This window comes from Acomys minous (genome assembly GCF_964271855.1).
Source record: "Acomys minous genome assembly, chromosome: 13".
Taxonomy (NCBI): domain Eukaryota; kingdom Metazoa; phylum Chordata; class Mammalia; order Rodentia; family Muridae; genus Acomys; species Acomys minous.
The window spans coordinates 112,671,110-112,699,092 of NC_140495.1; the positions used below are offsets into that span (position 1 = coordinate 112,671,110).

General features: G+C 45.1%; 1 protein-coding gene across 1 annotated transcript; it reads left to right on the forward strand.

Moving 5' to 3' along the window:
• Positions 1–2,073: 2,073 nt before the first annotated feature.
• LOC311581844 (E3 ubiquitin-protein ligase TRIM31-like) lies at positions 2,074–11,471 on the forward strand (the record flags this gene model as incomplete). The annotated part of the gene is given in 9 exon segments (XM_084754362.1): positions 2,074–2,184; positions 2,188–2,484; positions 2,955–3,050; positions 4,912–5,142; positions 6,033–6,055; positions 6,547–6,662; positions 8,079–8,153; positions 8,636–8,677; positions 10,522–11,471. Coding segments are annotated over 9 exon segments (1,518 nt in total). The 3' UTR covers positions 11,049–11,471.
• Between the last annotated feature and the right edge of the window lie 16,512 nt (positions 11,472–27,983).

Sequence of the window (27,983 nt, forward strand, 5' to 3'; positions counted from 1 at the left end):
AGTCACCATTCCAGCCTAGATGGCCCCACCTCACCGAGCGGAGCTATTGGCAATGAATTAATAGCTACTGGGAAGGGTGAACCATTTTTCCTGGGGTTGTGGCCTTGTAGTAGCCTGTGCTCCAGGGGATGGTACCACACCATTTACACATGGTTAGTGCTAACTGGACTCAGTGTGGGTTTTCCCAACCCCCTGGACAGTGTGTTATAAACATGAATAAAGGGCTGGGAAGATGGCTCAGGGATAAGAACATTTGTTTCTTTCCCAGCACCTACATGCTGACTCACAAGCATCTGTAACTCAAGTCCCAGGGCATCCTACCCCATCTTCTGACCTCCATGGGAGCCAGGCATGCACATGGTGCACACACATACACACAGGCAAAGCACCTTTATACATAAAAAACAGTCAGCTATTTGAAAATATAAGTGGCTGGGCAGTGGTAGTGCATGCCTTTAATTCCAACACTCAGGAGGCAGAGGCAGGTGGATCTGAGTTCAAGGCCAACCTGGTCTACAGAGCAAGTTCCAGATCAGCCATCAGCCAGGGCTAAACAGAGAAATGTTCCCTCTCCCTGACAAGCCCCCCGCACCTCTCTCTCTCTCTCTCTCTCCCTCCCTCTCTCTCTCTCTCTCTCTCTCTCTCTCTCTCTCTGTATGTGTGTGTGTGTGTGTGTGTGTGTGTACATATGAAGAAGGAGACAGAGCTGAGAGGGAATCATGCTGCATGTTGGATCTGGGACAAGTAACATGAATGATTGGGATGTGGATCAAGAAACAATGTAAACATGTAAAATTATTAATGATTAAATAAAAATATTTTTAATTTAAAATATCAAATAGCATTTAATGGTTTGGGAGAACATGAACAGACAAGGGGAAAAAAAGACAGAGTAATGAAATTAATGTAGAAGAAATGGCTGCCGTGGGGAGAAAAGGAAGGAGGAGAAGTGAGCGCTGCGATGGAGGGAGAGGAGGAATAAGAGCCAAGACAAAGACAGATGTTTGAGCTGCTGCAGCGGAGCTCAGTGCAGAGAACCACAGAGCACGGGAAAGGTCCTGGGCTCAGCCAAGCCCAGAGAAGAAAGTGAGAAGGGGGAGAAGGGGGATGGGAGACATTGAAACTGTAAAATCAAATTTAAAATTGTGGCTGCGGAGACGGCTTCATTGTGCTCTCAGCTAACACAGGATCCACATGTCTGCTGCTCCCAGCACCCACATGTCTGCTCATAACCGGTTATAACTCCAGTTTCTATGCGGGAGGCAACAATCTTTTGTCCCTCTGTAGGCGCTAGGCATGTGCACTGTGTATACACATACAGGCAGGTAAAACACTCCTGTGCATAAAATTAAATAAATAATTCTAAATCCTTTTAATTTAAAGATTAATGACAGAAGAGAGGAGAGTTGAGCCAGGAGGGAGAGAAAGAAGCACATGACTCCTGGGCACAAAAGAGCAAGCGAAAGGTTAAGAAGTGAAATGTTAAACTATTGGAGAGAACTAAGTAACACTGAATGATACTTTCCTCCTCAAGACAAAGGCCACAGCTCAGGCAAGCTGGGGGGTCTGAGAAGTACAGAGACAGAGGAAGAGAGACAGGCCAGAAAGAACAAAGGGGAGCATCAGCGACAGGGAGAAAAAGCCAGCAGAAGACAGGGTGGGGAGGCAGCTCTGCTGGGGGGCGGGGCTTAGCACACCTTCCTGCCACTCCCTACCTGCAGCTGAGTGGACTTTGACACCTCATCCTTCTGTTCCCTGTACCTGCTTTCCAAAGATAAGTTTAATCAGTTGAAGGTCCAGGAACCATTGCTCTACTTCACAGGCAGCACGAACTCAGTATCTGTTTGTTCTTGAGAGACGGTGAGTGAGACTGAGCATCTCTTTACAATCTTCCCCATGTAAGTTTTACTCTTTACTTCTTTATCACTCCCCTCCTCTTCATTGGTCCTTCTCTAGTCCCCCAGCTGAGAGTCTCTCTAACCTCTGCTTCCTGTTTCCTTTTCCTTTCTCAGAACCAGTGTCTGCCTTGGAGTCCTGAGCTTTAACATCTCAATTTAGCCTTGTTGATCCACCATGGAGGGCCTACACATGACCACTCAACTGCTGGAGGAAGTGAACTGCCCCATCTGCATGGATGTCCTGCGAGACCCTGTCACCACTGATTGTGGGCACAACTTCTGCTTGTAGTGCATCAGTCAGGTGGGGAAAACGTCAGAGACCATCCAGTGTCCCCTCTGCAAATGCTCTGTGAACAAGAGCACGTTCAGGCCCAATAGGCTGTTGGCTAGTCTTGCAGAGAAAATCCAAGCCATGGATTCTGCTGAGATCCAACCACAAGGAGAAGAGAGATGTCAGAGGCACAAGGAAAAGCTCCATTACTTCTGTGAGGAGGATGGGGAGTTCCTCTGTGTGGTGTGTCGGGACTCCAAGGTCCACAGATCCCACCATGTCACCTTGATGGATGAGGCTGCCCAGAACTACAAGGTAGGCACCTGGGCCCTTCTCTGTCCCCAGCCCAGCAGAGCAGAGTCCCTGGAGAGAGAGGAGCGGCTGCCTGCTCCAGCTGGTTGACAGCCATTGCTGCTGTCTTTGCACTTGAGTTGGCAGTTTGTAACCAGGCTCAGAGGACATAGAGCCTGGGGCATCCAGACAAGCCAGTGCTGTGTCCACCCTTGAGATCCATGCCCTGAATGCTCCTGGCTTTGCCTCTCTGTGAGGCAGATGAAATCTACCACATAAACAAGTGGATGGCACCGAGGAGGGGAAGTCTCTCCCCATAACACCAAGGTGCCATCCGCATGGTCATCAGTAATGTTTTCTCAGAAAGTTCCATGTCCTCCCATCACCCCCTTGTTGTATTGAGAGAAAAACAGGGGGTCTGCTAATAATGACATCAGCACCCTGGGAAAACCTCCCAAGAGGGAGAGCCTGACTGAAATGCCCTCTCCCTACAGGTACAGATTGAGTCCCAGGCCCAGGATTTGCAGCAAAAGGACAAGGAAATAATTGAAGAGAAAAAGCAAGGTGATGGGGCAATCCTGGTGTTCAAGGTGAGAAACATTCCAAACACATCCCAGGACACTGAGGTGTCTCTGCTGAAAGTCCTACCCTTCCTTGTTCCTCCATGTGGGAACAAAGTCTTGCTGACATGGTGGCTGGGGCAGGGCCGAGGGTGTGGTCTCTGACCTGTGCCCCTGGGCTCTGCTACCTGCTGCCAGGGTGCTGCACCAATGGAGGGGAGGTCTGTCCCTCTAGTCACAGCAGACTGTGTAAAAAATATACCTGCTCTTTCTAACCACAGCCTTACACGGTTTTAAAAAAAGACAGAGACTACGACACCAGCAGAATACATTCCACCTGATTTTGTTTGCATTTTTAAAAGGTTTAGTTTGATTATTTTTGTATATGGTTTTATGTGCGTGTCTGTGTGAGTGAAAGTCATTATGTGCAGATACGGGAGAGACCAGAAGAACTGGAGTTATAGGCATTTGTGAGCTGCCCTAGGTAGGTGCTAGGATCTGAATTCAGGTGCTGTGGAACAGCATTCTTAACTTTCCAGCCACCTCTCTAGGTCCTGTTGAAGGCTCTTTTCCTATCTCATGGTGATTCCAGGCCCCCCCAACACCTACTCTCTCTTTTCTTGCTCTCTGTCTCTGTCTGTCTGTCTGTCTCTCTCTCTCTCTCTCTCTCCCTTTCCTCAAAGACCAGTGAGCCACGCCTATCCCATTTGCCTGCCCATGCATGTCAGCTTTTTATTGGTCAGATAGGAATAAATTTGTTGGCAAGGTTACATAGCAATACTTGGGGCAGATTAAAAGACAGCAAGCTGTAACTAGCATCAAAATATCCCAGACCAACCTCCAGCAAGGCAGCTAAGCTGAAAAGTGTTCTTACTTTCTTTGTTTATTTCCTTTGTTTGTTTGTTTATGTGTGCTTATGTCTCACTGACATTTAAGACAATCTTTTATTTGTTTATCTTTAGATAGAATTTTATGTGAATGATGCTTTCCCTATGTGTATGTATGTACACCAGGTGCATGCCTGGTACACATGCAGATCAGAGAGGGCATCAGATCCACTAGAATTGGGATTACCATGATAGTGAGCCACCATGCAGGCTCTGGGAAGTGAATTTAAATCTTTTATAAGAGCAACAGGTGCTCTAAACCACTGAGCCATCTCTCCGGCCACCAGACACAGCATCGTATGTAGCCCAAGCTAGAAATCGTTATGTACAAAAGAATAGCCTCCAGCTGCTGATCCATTACAGGGCTGTAACAGCAGGCCCAGTGTGTGCAATGCTGGGGATTGAACCCAGGGCCTCATGCATGCTAGGCAAGCTCTCTAGACACTGAACTACAGCCCAACCCTGGGTTTTTGATGGTGATGTTCTGTTTGTTTGTTTGTTTGTTTGTTGAGACAATGGCTCAAGCAGTGCACGATGACCTAAGATAGAGGCTGGCCTTGACCTCCTGGCTCTCCTGCCTGCACTCCCAAGTGCTGAGATTGCATAGTTGTGCCCCAACACATCTGGCTGATGTCCTTGAAGATAAATGAAAGCATCCAGCCTAAATCTGCGGATACAGGAAGTAACTTGGTCTCCTTGCCTCCCATTCCCCCTCCCCCAGCAAGGTGTTCTAAACTGGTGTGGGTATAATCTTTAAATACACTTAAAGAGTGAATGGTGCCAGGTGTGGTACATGCCCTTAATTCCAGCACTTGGGAGGCAGAGGCAGGTGGATCTTTATAAAATTCAAGGCCAACTTGTTGTAGTTAGTGAATTCCAGGCTACCCAGGGCTATATAGTGGGATTTTGCCAATAAATAGACAATAGTGGATAATGGGCTTAAAGGAGGCATGGAGGACGCCTCTCATGCCCACCTCATCTCTACATTCCTTCCGTGTCCCCAGGCCCAGGCACATCTTCAGAAACTAAAGATCAGTGAGGAATTCAAGCACCTGCGTCAGAGACTGGATGAGGAAGAGCATATCCTCCTGTCCAGGCTGGACTGGGTGGAGCAGCAGGGAGACAAGCAGATGGGACACTATGACAGTTTGATTGAGCAACAGCTCACCTGCCTCAGGGAGCTCACTGAGTCCCTGAAAAGTAGGCTACAAGCCCCATCCATGGAGCTACTAAAGGTGAGTCCTTTGGGAACTCTCTCTCTCTCTCTCTCTCTCTCTCTCTCTCTCTCTCTCTCTCTCTCTCTGTGTGTGTGTGTGTGTGTGTGTGTGTGTGTGTGTGTGTGTCTGTCTGTCTGTCTCTGTCTCTCTCTCTCTCACAAACACACACTTGCACATACAGACACACACAGCAAGCACACTCACTAAATGTAAGACCTGAGGGCTAGGTCCTATTTCCTGGAGCCCAATGAGACGTGAGAGTCCAGTCTGATGCAATCAGCAAGAGATGCTTTATTGATCCATCGCGATGTTGTCTACCAAGCTGTATTGAGCTGAAGATTCTGAATAAGCAAAGCCTGGGTCTTTTATACTCTTACAGAAACAGAATTGGTGGTTAAGCAGAGTTGTTGGACCATGGTTGATTCTTAAGAATGCACTTTAAAATGATTGGTTACTAGTTATTTTATCCCCGAGGGGGCAAGAGCTCAGCTCTGGACATCATGTGCTGTCAGATGTTCTAGACATGTATGAGGGTGTGATTTTTCTCAGAAAGTATAGAACAGCCCTGAGGCCACTTCAGAATATACCGATTGGCCAGGGTTGAAAAACAACTTTTCTATCTTTTCAATATACACAAATAGGCACACACAGACATGAGAGAGAGAGAGAGAGAGAGAGAGAGAGAGAGAGAGAGAGAGAGAGACAGACAGACAGACAGACAGAGAGAGAGAGAGAGAAACAGACAGACATTGACAGAGAAAGAGAGAAACAGAGCGACAGAGAGACAGAGGTGGAGGGTGCTAAAGAGAAAGGAACAGCATTTTCTCTCTGCCTCCAGCTAAGTCTGAACTTCCTCTCAGTGCCTGTGACTCAGGAAGCTGTGAAATTGTTCTCTCTTTCTCTTCCAGGACGTCAAAGGCATCTTGGGCAGGTATGATGGGCATCCCATGTGCACTGTGCTTTCTGGGTCACTCACACATACAACATTCAACCTATGTCCGAGTGTGTTCACAGCCCCAGTAACTCAACTATGAACTATTTAGGCTGCAGGTGGGGAGGTTCAAAGTGTCCACAGCACATGGGACCTCTGGGTATAAGCTCAGGTCTTTTCTCCAAGCACCCAGCTTCTTTCCCAGCTCCCCCTGCACATTCCCCTTGATTCAGTGGGTGAGTCCTGGGTTTCCTGTGCTGCCTCCCTGGCCCCTTTCCCTTCCCTGCATCCATCTCCATCTTCACTTCCACATTTCCTCAGGTGTGATCTCACTCAGCCCTGCACTCTCAGACCTGGGCTCCTGACACTCAGCTCACTGGGTCTAGACTGTATTTCTCACTCTGCCTCCAGCCCAGGAACCCATCCCACAGGCCCTTCCTGCCCACACTCTGCCCCCTGAACTCACCACTAAGATCAATATATCTCCACAGGAGTAAGGAATTTCAGTTTTTCAAGCCAACTCCAGTTCCTGTGGACCTGGAGAGCAAAACCAGTAAAGCAAAAGCGAGACTGGACTCCATCACACAGAGCCTGAGGGAATTCAAAGGTGAGAGGTGGCTGTCCCCTCCTGTGCTTTCCTGCCTCAGGGTTCCCTCCATCACCTCAGACACTGCCTGAACTCGTTGGTGCCAGCCCTGGGCCTCCCAGAAGCCAGGCTGAGTGCTGAGTACTTTCTAAGCATCCTTATCCAGAAATGTATCATGTTGTGCTGTAGCAGGGCTCCCAAGGGGTTAATGTTGTGCTAAGGGTGGAGCACAGGACTTTGTGTTTGCTTGACAAACCTCTGAGCTACAGCCCCAGCAGCAAATCACCTCCAATCTCACAGTTTTCATCTTGTTTACCAGGTGGTGTGCATGAGGCTGGATGTATGTTCCCAATTTGGTTGCTGCTAGCCACATGTACCCCTGGGCACAGAATATAGCATTCTTCTATTGTGTAGGTAAAGAATACACATTGATCCTGAAAGACATAATATTAAAATAGACGTAAAATGCAGCAATGTAAAACAAACATAAATAGAAATAGAGAAATTAAAAATTTGGAGACTGCATCTCACCCTGTTGCCCAGGGTAGCCTCTTACTGAAGATAAGCCTTCTGAGTGGCTAGGACTCTAGCACCCAGCACTGTGCCCAGGAAGCACTAGATTTTATTCTACATGCTGAAATCATAATGTTTTGTTTTGTTTTGTTTGTTTACTTTTGAGCTACTCATTTCTTTTTTTAAAGTTTTATTTATTTGTATGTGGGTTTTATGTGCATGTATCATATGCATGCCTGGTGCCCATGGAGGTCAGAGAAGGATGTCAGATTTCCTGGGATTGAAACTTCAGAGGGTACTGGGCATTGAACCTGGGTCCACTGATTAAAAACACTGGTTTTGCCAGGCATAGGGGGCATTCGGGAGACAGAGGCAGGTGGATCCTGTGAGTTAGAGGCCATCCTGGTCTACCAAGTGAGTCCAGGACAGCCAAGGCTACACAGAGAGACCCTGTCTCAAAAACAAACATACGAACAAACAAACTCACTGGTTTAACCTCTGAGCCATCACTTCAGCTCCCTTTTTATTTTCTCTTGAGACACTGTGTGAATAGCCCAGATTCTGAAACTCACCACATACTGTGAAATCGTCTAAAAATTGTCATCCTCCTGTCTCAGCTTCCTGCATCTCAGCATGCCCTGGTCTTTTCTGTTTTCAAAATGGCGTGTAGAAAATTCACAATTTAGTGGTTTATGTCAGTTGCTCCTCATGGGTTTGCTCTGCACAGAGCTGCACTGGAGGCCACTGTGGGGAGGGCCTAGGGCAGCTCTCCCTCTTTGGTGTCTTCTTGGTTCTCTAAGACTAGGAGAGAAATTCCAGTCCCATGTCTCTCAGCATCTGCAATCAGAGCCTCGTTGTGTGGTCGGGGTTCCATGCTTATTTAACCCCTGTGAACTCTCCATTTTCTTCACTCTCTCCTCACAGACAACCTGAAGGATGAAGGGAAGAGGGGTAAAGACTCATTCCTGAACAGCCTGAATAAAGAGGATTTAGAGATCTGTAAGTGTGTGCTGATCAGCTGTTTGAGGAAAGTGAGAAACACCAGAGGGAAGGTCATCTCCTTAGTGGGAGATTGAGGAAGGCCGGTGTTTGTGAACACCAATGAAGAACAAGCTTCTAGAATTGTCTTATTATATTAAATGAAGATAATCATGACATAGTGACACCTTACTACTTAAAAGATCTTCAAAATGAATGAAAATATCTGAATTTATCTCTTCATTGCATAAAGCCCAGGTGGAGGCAGCTCAGTCTGTCGTTGGAGCTGACAATCAGACTCTGCTGGCCCAGCACAGCTGACTCAGTGGCCTGTGTGGTGATGTCATCTGACACAAAGGGCCCGTGATGATGTCATCTGAGGTGGTTCAGTTATGAGGGGAGCTAGGGTAAAAGTCAGGTTCAGCCACCAATCCCCAATATGAATTTTAATTTGTGACTTCTTGTTATCAACCTAAAGTTCATTTTCTCTCTCCAATTTCTAGGGTCCCTGTCACAGAAGAATATGTCAGAGTTGCCCAGCTCAGGTAGGATTCCTGCTTGGCACATGGGTCTTCCTGTAGGGAAGTGAAGGACATCTAGGTCTGCAGGTTCTTTCCCAGCTCTGACACAGCAGGAGAAAGAGAGACCAGTCCCCAGGAAGAGCTGCCGAACCAGCAGAGCACCCTTCATGGATGAGTGCTCTCAGTTCCCCTGAGAGATACAGGAATAAGGAAAGAACAGAAAGCTGAGTAAAAGAGAGATGACTGGGGAGAATGAGAGGAAGGGCTGTGTGACTGTACAGACTCTGAAGGGCCAGATATGGCCGTCATACGGTGAGAAGGCTTCTCATCTGCCTCTTCTTCCCAAACTATTCCTTCCTTGGAAAGGCTTCGCCTTCCTCAAGGAACCCCTGATGTGCTGGCCCCATGCCCTGTGGTCCATGTCCCTACTGCAGCCTATGGAGCTCAGCAGTGCCTGTTGCTCTACTGACCTCTCCTTTCTCCTTTGCTGTCCCTTAAATGGGAACAAGTCAGTAAAACTGGACCATCTTATGCCCAGCTCTATCCCATCCCCTTCCACTCTGAGGTGTACTTCAATCCCTTGGCATTGCCCTGGAACAAAGCACAGCCCCTTACTCCAGGTTCTTGAAGGTGGATCTGGCTGTGAGCCTGGGCTCTGTGCACACCACGTCAATCTCTAGGTGATACTCAGTTGTCTTACTGAAGAGTTGGTGAGGTGTGGGCTACTCTCCCCAATGTTGCCCTTTCCCTCTCCTTATTTTCCCTTTAAATAATTTCTTTTCTTGCTTACTATAGTGTGGTGTGTGTGTGTGTGTGTGTGTGTGTGTGTGTGTGTGTGTGTGCACAATGGAGATGAGGCCCACAGCATGCAGTTCAGAAATCTATTTTGTGGAGGTTGTTCTCTCCCAACATCTTTGTTAGTTCTGGGCTTTGGTGGCAATCATTTGTACTTGCTTAAGACATCTTACCTGGCTTTTTTTTTCTTCTTGCTCTTCTTCTTCTTGCTCTTCTTCTTCTTGCTCTTCTTCTTCTTGCTCTTCTTCTTCTTCTTCTTCTTCTCTTCCTCCTCCTCCTCCTTCTTCTTCCTCTTCTTCTCTCTCTCTCTCTCTCTCTCTCTCTCTCTCTCTCTCTCTCTCTCGTGTGTGTGTGTGTGTGTGTGTGTGTGTGTGTGTGTGTACATGTGCCTATGTGTGGACGTCAAGGACAACATGGTGGAATCAGCCTCCCACTATGTGGGTTTCAGGACTGAAATCATGTATCACGCTTGGGAGCAAGTGCCTTATCCACTGAGTTGGCTCCCTGGTCCCAGGGACAACATTTTAGAAATTCAGGCTTAGCCTTGACCTCTCATAGTAGCCACAATTGTTTGCCACAGATCCAAGAAATGGGGAATTGGAGAAGCTATGGCCTCATTGTTACAAGATGCAATATTTTCAGGGCCTCATTGTGAAGTCATTTTCTATGATCTGCAGGAGTGTACCTCTGTGCCCACAGAACAGTCCCTTATAAAATTAGGGGTAACTTTGAGAATTGGGGATGGAGAGAGGGGAGAGGTACTGGGAGAGAAGTGTAGGGAATATGGAAGGTGGCCCACATCTACAATTCCTGCACTAGGGAGGTTCAACCTGGAGGATGAGAGGTTCAAGATCATCTTAGCTACACAGCGGCTTTCAGCCCCACTTCAGTTACCTGAGAGCCCTTCTCAGAAAACCGATACAAACAGTCAGGAGTCAAGAGTTTTCTGGGAACATGTGCTGGGATTGCAAAGAGAAATTCTCCCTCCAGCTGCTCCCTGAGGAGCTCAAAGGTAGAGATTGTGGGACTTGACACGAGGCTATCCCTCTTTCTTCTTCTTTATCTTCCCACAGTCCCTGTGACCCTGGACACGGCCTCAGCTGACCCAGACCTCACCTTTTCTCAGGATCTAAAGATAGTGACCTTGTATGTGGTCAGCAAAGCAGCTTGGAATGAGCAGGCAATACCTCTACCATTCTACCCTTTCCTCACTGTGAGGGGTTCCCCAGGCCTCTCCTCAGGACGTCAGGTGTGGGAGGCAGAAATCCATGGACCCCCTGATGGGAGATGGATGGTGGGTGTGGCCACAGAGTCAGCTCTAGGGGCCAAGAGTCAGAGCTACAGCCCATGGAGCTGCATATGGACACTGAGGGTCTCATCCTCCGGATGCCAGCCATTCTACAACAGCAATGCCCTGGAAAGTATCCAGGTCAGGGTTAAGAAAGTGGCTGTCTATGTGGATTATGACCGTGGGAGAGTCGTCTTCTATGATGCCATCACCCGGAAACACATCTATACTTTCCACACTTCCTTTGTCGGGCAGATCTTCCCCATTGTAGGGCTCCAAGATTCCCCCAGCCATATCACCCTGAGCCCCTAGAGGTGCTCTCTTGTGGGTCCTCCATCTGAGGTGATGAGATGGAAGTGTCAGGAGTGAAGCTTGGCCCTACTGGGGCACTCTATGCACCCTACACTTCCTACTGGTTCCTCTTTCCTTGAGTAGAGAAGACAGTTGAATACCCTAAACACTAGACAGAAGGTTTTTCAGTGCCACAGTTTGTAGCAGGACCTCATCTACAGGCCATGGAAAGATCTGGCCATACTGAAGAATTCAGGTCAGCCAGAGTTAGGCAGAATGTAGCAATACTAAACCTTTATTAAAGATCTATGCCAAGGTGAGACAAGTTAAGAAAAAGTTCCACTGCTACACCTCATTGCTTCTACCCCACATGCTCAGAACGCACTAGCTCAAGATAGTTCCCAGAATAACCACACCTTCATGCCCACCCCTATCATACCTTAATATGTGCTAAGGCCAATGGCCTCCAGGCTGTTCCCTCACTCCTTCCCATGCTCCATTCAAACTACCCAATCCAAAATTAATAAAGGAGAAAAAAATGAAAAAAAATAAAATAGAAGATATTTTGTGCCGGGGGCGGGGGGGGAAACTACCCAGTCCCCTTAGAGGTTAATTTTGTTAGCCAGTTAAGTTTATATTAATTGCTGTTGCTGAATTATGCAACAATTTAAACCCACTGCTTTTGGCTACCTGGGGTCCTTCAACTCTTCTGAGCTTGATGGACCCTGGTGTGTTGGCTCAATTAAAATTCCTTTGCAACACTGTTCTTGAAACCGTAAACATGTAATGCACATTCAACTTTTTCTGTGTGTTGAAATTTAGTATCAGGTTACGGTTAGATGTGTTTTCTTCCTTTTGTGTTGTTGCAGACTCTCCCACCAAAGGTGGGTGTTCCCCCTTATCACTACAGTCTAGCCATTTTTTTAAGTTTCCATCTTGATTTTTAAGGTGAAATTAAGTTCAAGTTTTCAGGCTCTGCCTTCCAATGATTATGTCTCTATGGTTTCATTCCTCAAACTTTGTATAATTTGTTACCTGGACACTTTGTAAAGTTCCAACTGCAGAACCAATGAAATCAAAGGTCAATTAGAGAGGCTTTGTCTAGCTAATCAAAATGATGAAATCCTGCCCTCCCCTTGCTACCTGGTTGCTACATAGTAGCAGTATGTTTCCTACACCTGGTTACAGTTTTGTTACTTGCTTGTTACTTGGTTACAGATTTCCTTTATTTCTTTTTACAATTTTTTATTAAATATTTTTACATATACATTTGTATTATACATATATACAATAAACTACCTATAGCAGGAAGAACCATGAAACAATAAAGAATTATATAAATTTTACATTCATAGTGTTTTGGGTATTTGTATCTGGCAGCCTTGAAGAAAACATCTTTCCTATTTTGGTGCATCTAAAATTCTGAATGTAAATCAATATCTATCATATCTCATCATTATCAGCTTTTTAAAATGCCTGCCATAGGAGCTGACCAGCTTCACAGTTAGGCCTAACTGATTATTACCCTGATGGCCATCAGCCTGGTACAGGCATTCAATAAGCCATTGATCTTTCACTAAGATGGGTGTCTGAGGGGTTTGTGTGGCAGTTCTTGGACTACAACACTCCCTGTGTCCTTCATTGGCTTCTGACCCATAGCACTGTGATGGTGGTAAGGTTGAAATCTGGCCTGGGTTACACCTGATACAGGCTCATAGTTTCCTTTCTCCCAAGTCCCTAGGTAGAGGAATTTCAATTCATAAAATGGCTGCTCTGGAAAGAGATCAAATCCAAAGATTTTTTAGGCCTGTGTGATCTGGCTGGAATACAAACACGCCTTTAGCTCAGTAGGCAGAGGCAGGCAGATCTGAGTACAGAGAAAGTTTCAGTTAAAGACGCTTAGGTCCAGGAATGGTGGTCCACACCTTTAATTCCAAGCAATGAAGGCAAAGTTAATTTGTAGAAGGAAGTACCTATGTTTGAAAGTGATGTTTAATTGAGTGGGAAAAAAAGGAAAAGAAAAGAAAAGAAAAGAAAGTGATGAATCAGAGAAAAATTTGTCAGAATAGGAGAGACTCAATTCTCATGAGAAGAGAAAGGAAAGGAAAGTTACTTAAAGGGACACTGCATGAGGTGGCAGGGGAGGGGGACAGCATTTTCTGGGAGAGTTTTACAGAGGGGGATTGAATGAGGGAACAAGCTAGACACAGAAGAAGACAGAACTAGCCAGAGGAGAAGGTGCCAGAACATCAGAACAGATTGCTGGGGTTAGTCTGAGGCCAAACAGAACAATTCAGAGCGTGAGAAAAAAGCCAAGTTGTATAAAGCAACTGGGAGAGGAGTTTGAGCCAGAACAGCTCAGTTGAACCAGCCAACCCAGAGCTCAGTAAGAACAGAAAGGGTGAGCTCATTAAGCAGTAAATCTCAGAGGCTAAAAACATTCTAGGCCTAGGTTAGATTACATGGAGGCTAGCAGCTTCCCAGGGTTGGGCCTACTTTAGCAGAGGAAGAGGCAGTAAGCCTCTGAGACTGTGATTGAAACAGGTGAATAACATTTCCTTTTACATGCCTGAGCTTAGAAGAAAGGTTTGAACACTCCCAAGTCTAAACACAAGCTTATTCGCCAGGGCACAGTGTGACAGGACAGTAATCTCATCAACAGACCTTAAGACCAGTTGCTATCAGAGAGTGTCCACCTACACCTGCTAAGTCGCAGGTACAAGAGGCAGCCTAGATCACCTTGACTGACTTTCTTCTCTGTCTTAACAGCTGAATCATTATAAAATCAAATTAATTGTAGGAGAGCCTGGCAATCTCTTTGAGTTACTGACCAGCCTGGTCTACTTGTGAGCTCCAGGCCAGCCAGAGCTGCATAGTGAGACACTAACTCAAGTAACCTATTAATTAAATTAGACAAAAATGGAGGTTGCATCATCAATAGACAAATGAGACAAAGCGAGCCTATCTGGGTGACTGGCAGCTTACACACCAGAGGGAAGTTATGTTGAGTGACTTAGCTGGGTCCTTAGGAGCCTGTGTTTCCATCTAGTCAGATAGACGGGGACAGGAGACTCGGTTGAACATACAAGTTGGAGACCAGCCTAAGCAGCAAAATGAAACCCATCTCAAAAACACAAACCTAACAAAAATTTAACTGAATCATAAAATACTGGTGTTGCTACTGTTCCTTTGGATCTATGCATTTGTATGTACACATGGGAAGCAAATAATGTCAGGGTCACTAAAATCCAAGATTCTCAACCTAAAAAATTAAGTTTTATTCTCTTCTGAACATAACTCAAGACAAGAGAAATAAACACACAATAACCCAGGTTTTGAATAGAAAAATTTAAATCACATGGTGCGGAATTCCCCCTTAACATAAGACATTAAAAAAATTTTCATCCACACTCACATACACACACAAAAAGTCTTAAAAAGTCTGAAGCCCATAGAATCTAGGTCTGCTGTAGTCACCTCAGCAACACCGTGGGACACAAGCTGAAGACACAAGCTTGGTTATAATCACATCTATTAAAACAAGATTAATTCGGGGACTCTAAGATGGCAGTGAGCAGCATGGACCATATTTAGAAGCTCCAGTAAATGATTCAGGGAATTGCATGGAATTCTTAGCCAGGAACACCAAGCTCCCCACCCCACTACAGCGGGAGTAGTACTCCACAGTTCAAAAGGATCAAAATACAGAAAACCGGCTTACCCCTGAACACAGGAAGAGCGCGGATGTTCTCAGACCATAGCAGCAGTGGTTGCAGCTGGGAACCCTCCAGCAGAGGCAATTGGCGTGGTGATCAGTGGGAATTGCTGTAGGAGAGGGGACTAAGTGCAAGATGTGGGCCCCATAACCTAGCTGAACTTGGCGTGCAGTTTGGGCCCAGAGAACCTAGCTGAGCTCAGCATGCAGTCTGGGCCCCGAGTCCCTGTTGAGCTTGGTGGGTGGTTTGGTTTCAGAGACTCTAGCTGAGCTTGGTGCACAGTCCAGGCCCTGAGACTCTAGCTGAACTCAGTGAGCTCAGTGTGCGGTTTGGGCCCGAGACCCTGGTTGGACTCATCACTAACTGGACTAAATACCTGGATTAGGCCCCGAAACCCATTTGTGTCAAGAGATATGAACTGAACTCAACATTCAGGTTGGGTCTGTGGACGCTAACTGGACTTAGTGTGTGTGGTTTGGGCCCGGTGACACTAACCTGCAATCCAGGAGCAGTCTGGGTCTCAAAACATGACCAGAAACCACAGACCAGTAGAGCATCAGAGCTCCGGGACTAAAGAAATCTCAGGGAGACAGGGAATAGAGTGGCCATCAGACCCCTCCGCCTGACCTGCGTCAGTCCCTGGAGAGCTCCAGTGCCACAAGGGGACCCGGAAGGCTGTGGACACTTTGGCCTGACCTAGCACACATTCTGAGACCCAGGACAAGTACAGTGAAGCTGGGGATTACTGACTGTGAGAGACCCAAACTACAGTGCTGGCGTCCTACCATCTAGACCAGTGAAGCATCAGAGCTTCCAGCCTAGGGAAAACATGAGAAAACAGGTGAATCTACCTTCAGACTCCCTCCACACAACTCTGGAAGCTACCTTCAAAAACATAGACAGAAAGAAACTAAAGGACAGCGTAAACTCATATGCGATGAACTCCAAAATAATACGGCGTCTCTAGATCCCACCGATCCCAAAGAAAACAACCCACAGAATTCAAACACAATGGAAATACAAGAAAATGACCTCAGATCCTTAGTAATGAGGGTGGTAATGGAGGAAACAAATGAAATTCATAATCAAATGCAGGAAGATGCAGCCAAACAGGTGGAAGACATAAAAGAGGCCTATAGAGAGGCACTGGAAAAAGTTCAGGAAAATATAAACAACCAGATGAAGGAAATCAATAAAACTGTTCAAGCTCTGATGGACTGTAAAGAGGCAATGGAAGAAACTCTGGAATATACAAACAATCAGATGAAAGAAATCAATAAAACAGATCAAGATCTGAAAAGGAAAATGGATTCAATGATAAACACACGGACAGAAAAAAATGAGAATGTGAGAGTCAGAGATGAAGGCAAGCAACACAGAGGCAAGCCTGTCTAACAGAATCCAAAAGATAGAGGAATGAATCTTAGGTCTAGAAGATACAATCATAGATCTTGAAGCGACCATTAAAGAAAATGCCAAATCTGGAAAAATCCTGACACAAAACATCCAAGAAATCAAGGACACCATGAAAAAAAGAAATCTGAGGATAACAGGCATTGAGGAAAGAGAAGATGCCAGACTCCAAGACCCAGAAAATAGTCTCAACAAAATCATAGCAGAAATTTCCCCAATCTAAAGAAAGAGATGGCTATAAACATACAAGTAGCCTACAGAACACTAAATAGAATAGACCAGAAAAAAAAAAAAACCTCTGGTCACATAACACAATCACAAACACAAAATATACAAAACAAAGAAAAATATCAAAAGCTTCAAGGGAAAAGGGCCAAATAACATTTAATGGCAAACCTATCAGAATTACACCAGACTTCTCAACAGAGACCATAAAAACCAGAAGGGCCAGGACAGAGTTTCTGCAAACCCTAAGAGACCACAGATGCCACGCCAGATTACTTTACCCAGTAAAACTATCAATAACCATTGATGGAGAAAATAAAATATACCATGACAAAAACAAATTCAAACAGTACCTATCCACAAATCCAGCTCTACAGAAGGTACTAGAAGGAAAACGCCACCCCAGAGGGACAAGCTATAACCAAAACTACACCATCACAAAAACACAACAACACAAATACTCTGCTGGAACCAACATCAAAGTTAAGACGCTTAATAGTCACTGGTCATTAATATCTCTCAACATCGGTGGTCTCAATTCTCCAATAAAAAGACACAGACTAACTGAATGGATGCATAAATAAGATCCAACGTACTTCTGCAGTCAAGGAACACATCTCACCCATAAAGATAGACATTATCTCAGGGTAAAAGGCTAGAAAAAATATACCAAGCAAATGGTCACAAGAAACAAGCAGGTGTAGCCATTTTAATATCTAACAAAATAGACTTTTAACCAAAATTAATCAAAAGGGATGAGGAAGGACACTTCATAGTCATCAAAGGTAAAGTCAACCAAGATAGCACCACAATTATAAACTTCTATGCTCACACCACAAGGGCAACCACATTTGTAAAAGATCTATTAAGGAAACTTAAACCACACATCGATCCCCACACAATAATACACCCCAAACTCACTGAAGGATAGGTCACTGAAACAGAAACTAAACCGAGAAATAACATCATTAACCAATGCCATGAATCAAATGGATCTATCAGATATCTACAGAGCCATTCACCCAAACAAAAAAGGAATACACCTTCTTTTCAGCACCCCATGGAACCTTCTACAAAATTGATCACATAGTTGGTCACAAAGCAAGCCTAAACAGATACAAGAGGATTGAGATAATACCTTGTATCATATCAGATCACCATAGTCTTAGGTTGCACTTCTACAACAACAGGAATAACAAAAAGCCTACAAATTCATGAAAACTAAACAATTCTCTATTTAATGACACCTGTGTCAGGGAAGAAATAAAAAAAGAAATTGAATACTTCCTGAAATTCAATCAAAATAAAGGAACAATATACCAAAATTTGTGGGATACATTGAAAACAGTGCTAAGAGGAAAATTCATAGCACTAAGTGCCTATAAAAAGAAATTGGAAACATCGCACATAAGCAAATTAACAACACAGCTGGAAGCCCTAGAAAAAAAGAGGCAAAAACACCCAAGAGGAGTAGACGTCTGGAAATAATCAAACTCAGGGCTGAAATTAATAAATTAGAAACAAAAAAACAGTCCAAAGAATCAACAAAACTAAGAGCTGATTCTTTGAGAAAACCAACAAGATAGACAAATCATTAGCCAAACTAACTAAAAAGTAGAGAGAGTATCCAAATCAACAAAATCAGAAATGAAAAGGGAGAAATAACAACAGACACTGAAGAAATACAAAGAATCATAAGATCCTACTTCGAAGGCATATATGCCACAAAATTTGAAAACCCAAGGGAAATGGATGATTTTCTTGATCCATTTGAGTGATGAACAGATAAACAAGCTAGATAGTCCCATTTCCTCTACAGAAATAGAAGCAATCATTGATAGTCTCCCAACCAAAAAAGCCCAGGGCCAGATGATTTCAGTGCAGAATTCTACCAGACCTTCAAGGATGTGCTAATACCGATACTCTTCAAGCTGCTCCAAAAGATAGAAATGGATGGAACATTACCAAATTCATTCTATGAGGCCATAGTCACATTGATACCTAAACCTCACAAAGACCCAAGAAAAAAGAGAATTTCAGACCAATTTATCTTATGAACATTGATGCAAAAATACTCAATAAAATACTTGCAAAACGAATACAAGAACCCATCAAAGATATCAGTCATCATCAACAGGTCGGCTTCATTCCAGACATGCAGGGATGGTTTAATATACGGAAATCCATCCATGTAATCTCCCACATAAACAAACTTTAAAAACCACATGATCATCTTAGATGCAGAAAAAGCATTTGACAATATCCAACACCGATTCATGTTTAAAGTTCTGGAGAGATCTGGAATACAAGGCACATGCCTAAACATAATAAAGGCTATATACAGCAAGCCAATAGCCAACATTAAATTAAATGGAGAGATACTCAAGGAATCCCTCTAAAATTGGGAACCAGACAAGGCTGCCCCCTCTCTCCATATCTCTTCAATATACTTCTTGAAGTTCTAGCCAGAGCAATAAGAAATCAAAAGGAGATCAAGCAGATCTACATGGGAGAGGAAGAAGTCAAATTATCCGTATTTGCAGATGATATGATAGTGTACATAAGTGACCCCAAAAATTCCACCAGAGAACTCCTACAGCTGATAAACACCTTCAGCAAATTGGCTGGATACAAAACTAACTCAAAAAAGTCAGTAGCTTTCCTATATACAAATGACAATCATGCAAAGGAGGAAATTAGAAAAACCACATTCTTCCTGTTAGCCATAAGCAATATAAAACATTTAGGTGTTACTCTAACTAAGCAAGCAAAGGACTTGCTTGAGAAAAATTTCAAAACTCTGAAGAAAGAGATTGAAGATGACATGAGAAGATGGAATGATCTTCCTTGCTCATGGGTTGGGAGAATTAACATAGTAAAATTGGCCATCTTACCAAAGCAATTTACAGATTAAATGCAATCCCTATCAAAATACCTACACAGTTTTTTAAGGACATTGAAAGTTCAATTCTCAACTTCATATGGAAACACAAAAAACCTAGAATAGTTAAAACAATCTTTTACAATAAAAGATCCTCTGGAGGAATCTCCATACCTGATCTCAAGCTGTACTATAAAGCAACAGTAATTAAAACAGCATGGTACTGGCACAGCAATAGGCTGGTTGATCAGTGGAATCGAATCAAAGACCCACAAATGAATCCACACACATTTGGACACTTGATTTTTGACAAAGAAGCCAAATCTATTCAATGGAAAAAGGATAGCATCTTCAACAAATGGTGCTGGTCTAACTGGACGTCTACATGTAGAAAAATGCAATTAGACCCATATTTGTCACCATGCACAAAACTCAAGTCTAAGGGGATCAAAGACCTCAACATAAGACCAGAGACACTAAACTGGTTGGAAGAAAAAGTGAAGAAGAGGCTGGAACACATTGGCACAGGAGACAACTTCCTGATCAGGACACCAACAACCCAGGCCTTAAGGTCAACAATTAATAAATGGGACCTCATTAGGCCGAGAAGCTTCTGTAAGGCAGGAGACACTGTCAACAGAAAAAAGCAACTGCCTAGGAAAGTCCTCACAAATGGACTTTGACACTCTTGTCTTTCTGTTCTCTCTATTGCCTTGTAGATATGATTAGTTAGTTCAAGGTTCTGGCACGTTCCGACTTTATAGGCAGCGTGCACTCACAGTATCTGTTCTGGAGAATTACAGAGGCAGTGCTGGATGGATGATTCCATTTTTGCGGTATTCTCTATGCTTGAGACACGTCCTTCTGTGTCTGCCTCCTTAGTGCTAGAAATAAAGGTGTCTGTCATTACACCTGTCCTTATTAATTTTCATTTTGTGTGTGTGTGTGTGTGTGTGTGTGTGTGTGTGTGTGTGATGTTTGTCTGAACTTACCTCTGTGGGGCACATATATACAGTGCCCACAGAGTCCAGAAGAGGGCGCTGTAGCCACACTGGAACTAAGGTACAAATCATTCTGAGCTACCATGTGAGTGTGAGAAGGAAGCCTGGTCCTTTGGGAAAAGAAGCCAGTGCTCTCCACTCCAGTATTTTTCTTTTCATTTTCCTTAGATAGGGCCTTTCTACATAACCCTGGCTGTCCTGAAATTCAGTGTGTGGAACAGACTGGTCTTGAACCAATAGTGAGTTAACTGCCTCTACCTCTCGAATGGTGGGAGTAAAGGTGTTCACACCATGCCTGGCCATTCCAATTTTTCTTACGTTCCCAAAGTTTCAAATGTCCTCCATCCCAGCACCTCTAGCCCTGGCCATGAGGAAGGTGGGCATGAGAGTGAGTGGTGACCATTAGTAATGATACCAGCACTCTGGGAGAATTCCTCTGGCTACCCTAGAGATTGTACATGCCAAAGAGCCCTGTCCTCTCCACAGGCTCAGACTCACTCTTAGTCTGGGCAGAAGGAGGAACCACGTGGTTCTCACTAGGAATAGACCAGGCTTGTGTCTGGTCCACTGTTGTACGCTGGTGCTCAGCACAAGATTCAAATGCACTTAAGAAGTGACTGGTATAGCTAGAAATGATCATAATGACTGAGTTAACCCAGAAGCAGAAAGACTCAAACAGTATATACTCACTTATATCTGCATATTAGCCCAAGGGGCATGTCCCAGGAAAGCCTTCACTTACCAGCAAACTGGGACAGAGGAGAGGACATCCTATTGGGACTCTAGATGAGAGAAGCATGGAAGAATAGCAAAGTAGAAGGATCCAGAGGGTCCTAGAAACCTACAAGTAGAACATTATGATAGGCAGATTTGGGCCCAGGGGTCCCACTCAAACTAAGGCACCAGCCAAGGACAATACAGGCGGTAAACTTTAAACCCCTACCCAGATCTAGCCAATGGTCAGAATATTCTCCACAGCTGAGTGGAGAGTGGGATATGACTTTCTCACGTACTCTGGTGCCTCACATTTGACCATGTCCCCTGGAGGGGGAGACCTGGTGGCACTCAGAGGAAGGACAGCAGGTTACCAAGAAGAGACTTGATACCCTATGATCATATACAGGGGGAGGTAAACCCCCTCAGGAACAGTCATAGGGGAGGAGAATAAGTGGAAAATGGAAGGGAGGGAAGAATGGGAGGATACAAGGGATGGGATAACCTTTGAGATGTAACAAGAATAAATTAATAAAAAAATAAAAAAGAAGGGATTGGTGGGCTTGAAGGATATTGGAGGCCCCAGGCTCATCCCTGGGTCCCCTCCTCTGGTCCCCAGGCCAGGGTACAACTAGAAAAGTTACCGATCCTCCAGGAATTTGAACTTCTGAGGAAGCCTCTGGAGGAGGAACAGGGTACCCAGGCTGTCCAGGCTGGTCTGGCTAAGCAGAAGGAAGACAGACAGACAGAACAGTATGTCCCTATCATGGAGGGCAGCTGGCCTTCTTCAGGAAGCTCACTGAATCTCTCAAGATAAAACTACAAGTGCCACCCAGACAGGGTCTTGCACTGCAGACAAGTCCCTTGGGGAGATATGCAGTTGTGTCACTCCCTAGCGTCAGACCACAGTGTGGAGGCTCTGAGATTGCCTGGGCTGCCCAACCCCTAGCCCAGTACTGTCCAATTGAAAGCCTCTCATGGTGGTGTACATCTGTAATTCTAGGTCACGGAAGCAGGAGGATGGTTGCTAGTTCCAGGACAGTCTGGTGTGAACAGAAAGACCCTGTCTCAGAGAAGCTGGACATGGTGGCTCACACCAGTACAATACTCGGAAGGAAGGTTGCCTTAAATCAGCTAGAGGTCCCTCTTGTTTGGTAAAAATGTCAATGAAGTAAAATCAAGACATGAGGCCATCATAGAAATCCCGGAAAAACATTAAAAATGTAAGCAGCAGGCTTGCCACCTTCTGTACTCACTTGCCTCTAGGAATGCTCTCCATATTCTGAATTCTCAGGGTCCAGGGATAACTAACCTCTGGGATTCTGAAATGTCCAGCTGTCCATCCTCGAACCCTCTGATGCTATATTGTCCATCCCTGGGATGCTCAAATTCAGGATATCTGCTGAGCTTTTTCAAAACATTTTCATTCAGGCTTTTCTTGCGCTGTCTTCACCTTGTCTTATTTGTCTGCGTTCCTGAGTCTTTTACAGCTATAAAAGGGCCTAGAATATTTTTATTAATTTATTCATATTACTTCTCAATTGTTATCCCATCCCTTGTATCCTACTATTCCTCCCTCCCTCCTGCTTTCCCCCTATTCCCCTCCCCTATGACTGGACTGAGGGGGACCTCATCCCCCTGTAAATGCTCATAGGGTATCAAGTTTCTTCTGGGTAGACTACTATCCTTGCTCTGTGTGCTCCTGCCCTCCCCATCCATAGGACGTGGTCAAATATGGGGCAACAGGGTTTGTGTGACAGTCAGACCCCACTCTCCACTCAACTGTGGAGAATGTCCTGTCCATTGGCTATATCTGGGTATGGATGTGAAGTTTACTGCACGTATTGTCCATGGCTAGTGACATAGTTCAAGCAGGACCCCTGGGCCCAGATCCGCCCTTCATAGTGCTCTTCTTGTAGGTTTCTAGGACCCTCTGGATCCTTTTCTTTCCCCCATTCTCCCATACATCTCTCACCTAAAATCCCAACAGAATGTCCTCCCCTCTGTTCCACTTTCCTGGTAAATGAAGACGTTCATGGGACATGCCCCTTGGGCTAGTGTGCAGATATAAGTGAGTATATACCATTTGACTCTTTCTGCTTCTGGGTTAACTCACTCATTATGATCATTTCTAGTTCAACCCATTTGTCCACAAATTTCAGGATTTCCTTGTTTTTAATAGCTGAGTAGTATTCCATAGTGTAAACATACCACAATTTCTTTATCCATTCTTCTACTGGGGGACACTGAGGCTGTTTCCATGTTCTGGCTATTATGAATAAGAAAGCCTAGAATTTTGTTCCTTATTTTTCATCTTTTTCTTAATATCTGAGCAGGAATGGGAAGTAATATAAACGGGAGTGTGGATGTTCCTTTCCTGCTTCAGAGGCAGAATCTACGTTGGTGTGTTTAAGAAATGCCTCTTTAAGGCATTCCACATAGGGCACTGAGCTTTCCTCCATGGGTAATTTTGGTTTTTCAAGACCAGGTTTCTCTGTGCAGCCTTGGTTGTTCTGGACTCACTTTGTAGATCAGGATGGCCTCAAACTCACACCGATCTACTTTCCTCTGCCTCCTGAGTGCTGGGATTAAAGGCGTGCTCCACAACCTCTGGGTGATTTCTTAAATCTTATCATTGATGTAGGGTACCATCACCTAGGAGGCCATTAATCTGTTGTTTTAGGTGTTATGACAAGTTGCCAAGGGAGGAGACACTCTATAGACAGGCAAGTGTGCCTCTCCCTTTGTGCTTGAGACTGTTAAGTCTGAGTGAGGTGGCACACAACTTTAACTCCAGCATACAGCACAAAGGCAGTTTGATCCCTGTGAGTCTGAATCCAGCCTTGTCTCCTTAGCAAGTTCTACCCCATTCAAGGATACACAGTCAGACCCTGTCTAAAACAAAACAATTATTTCAAAGAATCACTATTTTTCATACATCCCACACTGAGGAAAGGAAAAAGGCTGAATTCCAGATGTCAGCCAGAGGAAGAACTTGCCTCCCTGGGAGAGAGGGAGTGGAACGGACAAGGCAGCTACAGTTCTGCCAACTTGTCAAACGGGCAGACAGACACAGGGTGAGGAAGACATCTCACCGACCTTTCCAACTGCTGCTCCCTGAGTATGTGCCAGGCCGCCTTCAGCAGGTACCTAGCTCTTCAGGTGCAGCCCCTCTGCCCATCCTCCTCTGCCTCTAGAGTCCAGCAGCCCAAGGCCGTGTTGGAGGACAGCTGCTGAGCAGTCCTTCCGAGCATCGACTCTTTTCCCCTTTTCTCTCTCAAATGGATCAGTGAAACCATGGACTCCTACCTCCCACGCCCCATCCCTTCCTCTACCACCCGGGTGCCTGTTTTCTGGGACAGATGCCCCTTCAGCACTGCCCTCTGAGGGAAGCAGGGCATCCCATAGGGAAGTTCCTAGAGTTGGAAGTCACTTTCACTACCAGCCTGCAGGGAACCAATTGGGTGAGTCGGTCCCAACTACAATGGAGTTGAGAGAGGCCCATAATACTCACCACAGAAATGGGGGTGGGGGACATTGAAGGTGGTAAAGACCTGGGAACATTCCAGAGAAGAATGCTTTTCATGACTTATTTGCATTTATTTGTATTCTTAAAATTAAATAGTGTTAATTTAACTATGTAGTGTGCATAGACATACAGGGAGGCCAGGGACGATTTGCATGAGTCCGTTCTCTCCTTCAGTTGTTACAGTAAACAGTATCAGTTTGGCCTAGGATGGCTAATAACTGACACAGAGTCTGAAATGTACTTTAAACCTGTTAGCACTACGCACTGGGCAGAATCTAAACTGATACAAATCTACTCCTAAACTAATATAAACTACTCTAAACCTCATAACATACACAGACCCCAAGCACTTGCCACTATGGTGATCCTCCGGCCATTTCTCTCCCAGTGCTCCTCCACTCTAAAGCATCCCCTTCCCAACTGTCCATCTTGGCCCCGCCCCTTCTTCAGGAAGTCCCACCTTCCACTTCCTGTCCTTCTGCCCAGCTGATTGCTAAACAGCGCTTTATTGACAGTTGTTACATCCACTCAAGACATTCCTCCACAATACCATGGAACTCAAGTTGTGAGGCTTGGCAGCAGCTGCCTGGTCCTCCTATTTTGATTATTTTAGACAGGCACTCAGCCCACGATGGCCCTGAATTCATGTCTGTCGCCTCACATTAGCATCCAGAACGCTGGAATTGCAGGTGTCTGCCACCATGTCTGGGCATGACAACTCAGGCTGTTGCCCATCCATTATAAATCACTTTGGCTTTGATGGCCTCTATGGAATAGCCACGTTCACACCACGGCCTCCCCCCAGTTTCTCACTAAGCTCCCTTCCTCTCTCTAAAGGACTGTTTTCCAAAGCTGCAACTCATCCAGGCTTGGGAAGCAGTAAGCCTGGGGTTGGCCGGACCCTTAGCACAGCGCCATGAACTTGATCACTCTCTCTTCCGTACCTGCCTCTTCTTCCATCTCTCCCTAACTCCCACCCCAGCCAGGGAGAATTATCATCGCAGCAAAGCGACGTGAGACCACAACCGAGGAGCTAGCATGAGACTTCTTTTCTAAACCTGTAGCAAAGTCAGAAGTTTCACTGCCAAGGCCTTTATGGGGGACAAATACAGACTTTACTTCCTGTAATGAACCTTCATACTCAATGTCTGAGGCAAATGGATGGAGAGGGTGGGGTGAGAAGTTCTGAATATTCCTTTTTGTGAGGTCCCATCCCTTTCTACCATTCTGTGTGTGAGAGGGTGCCCTGAGCTTTGGCTTTGTGAGAGGACAACTACCAATCTGTCGCCACCAGGGGGAGCTCTCTCACCTGCACATAGTACAGCCAGCAGTGTGTACTAATTTGCCTTGAATTTGTTTCCTAATCTCTCAGTTAGATTCACCAGCACCCACCTCAAGTGGCTCAAAACTGCTTGCAATTCCAGGGGATTTGATGCCTTGAGCCTAACACACACACACATATATGCACAATAGTAAAGAGAAAGTATTTAAAGGGAAGAGCAGTGAGTGCTGAGGTTAGGGATTTTCATTTTAAGCTGGAGGAAGGTGGAGGGAGGTACAGGCCTATAAATCAGCACTTTACAGGCAAAAGGAGGAAGACAAGAGTTCAAAGTCATCCTTAGCTGTGTTGAAAGTTTGAGGACAGCTTGGCCCAATGAAGAACAAGGCCTCAGGCAACAAAACTGTAAAGCTGAGATAGAGGCAGGACTTCCCCGAAGCCTCCCTCCAGCTGTACCCAGGGACTCTGAGAAGCAGGAAACTAAAGCCTTGACCTGACGTTGTTCCTTCTCTTTTTATATTGCCATAACGCTGTGACCCTGACTGGGGGCGTCACCCTTCCCGACTCCATCCTGTCTCCATGCTGGTGCCTGCCCAGGCATTCTCAACCAGCTTCTCCTTCAGAGGGTTCAGGTTCAATTCCCAGCATCCACATAGTGGTTCACAGCCATCTAAAAACTCTAATTGCCATCTTCTGTCTCCATGGGAACCAGGAACAAATGTGGTCCCCAGACATAACTGTAGCCAAAACACTCATATACATAAGATAACATATTTTTTTTAAACTTGAAATAAAAGTAGAGGAATGAGACTTGCTCAGAGTGGCCACACTGGGGAGAGAAGCAAACGGTACTGAAGGAGAGATAAAGCTATTTTTGTTATGATCCCAAGTGTGGGATGGGGAACGGTCTTGTGAGAACAGCTGAGGTTAATCCACTAGAGGACAAACCACCTCGCGTGGGAGCTGTATTGGTGCCAGCTGCAAAGATCCCGTGAACAGACTCTGGGAGGAGATATGTAAATGAGCCCAAAACAAGAGGCGGGGCCTTTGGAGACTTGGGATAGTTTTGGCTGTTCATCACTCCACTTCCAGACGCTCCTGGAGAGAACCACTCCAGGGAAGTCTTCGGGGCTCCTGGCTGAGGTTCCGGGTTCTGGTTACTCCAGGTTCCAGCAGAAGAAATCCTGCTGACTACCCCAGGAGAATCGCTCCTCTGAACTGATATCCTTATGGTTTTGTTATTCTTTAATCCTCTTTTCCTATTGTTTTGGTTAGTCAGGTTATAAGGGACGTACGCTCGGTTAATACTTCATAATAAAATATATTGGTTAAGAGAATTGAGCCACAGGGTACAGTAATGCACAGTCCATTCTCAGGTAGAGGACAAGTGGCATTCACCATTAAGACCATCGCTGAGCCATCATTGTCTCAGTCCTGTCCTGTCAGGTGCTCTGAAGCATCGTTTAAGTTGGTAGAGATGAGATGTGACAGATACTGAGTTACGTTCAGATTGTTAGACTCACCAAGATGGAAAAGATGTTTTCTTCAAGGTTGCCAAATACAAATAGCCAAAACACCATGAATGTAACATTTACATAATTCCTGTTTGTTTCATGGTTCTTCTTGCTGTTTGTAGTTTATTGTATGTATGTGTAATAATATAAATGTATATGTAAAAGAAGAAAGAAAGAAAGAAAGAAAGAAAGAAGGAAGGAATTGTCAGAACCAAGTGAAATCTCTTCCACGGAGGCAAGTTTTTCTTTTAGATAGAACTGGGGAGGGTCTCAGGCCTTTTCTCAGCATGGGATTCTGGGAATTTTCTTAATTTTTTGAGGTTTATTTAAAGGTCTTTGAGGTTAATAGTATAATACGCAAAATGAAAGGCACAAGTGTTTGTCTTCATCGCATCTCCGATCTCCTAGGGCAGCTGCAATTCTGCCACTAGTGATAATACCAGAAATGCCATTTCCCATGGGCCTCCTGCTGCTGCTGAGCACCCCGCACCCAGTATCCACACTCACAACTGTCCTCCAAGGTAGGGATTGCTATCAGCTGCTCATAGTGAACCCCTGTAACTCCAGGGAGAAGAGGAATGACTCTCAGGTTGCAGGACATTTAGACATCACACCACCAGACTTGCAAGATTGGTGCTACCTGCCTATTATCCCAGCACTCAGGAGGCAGAGGCAGTAGGATTG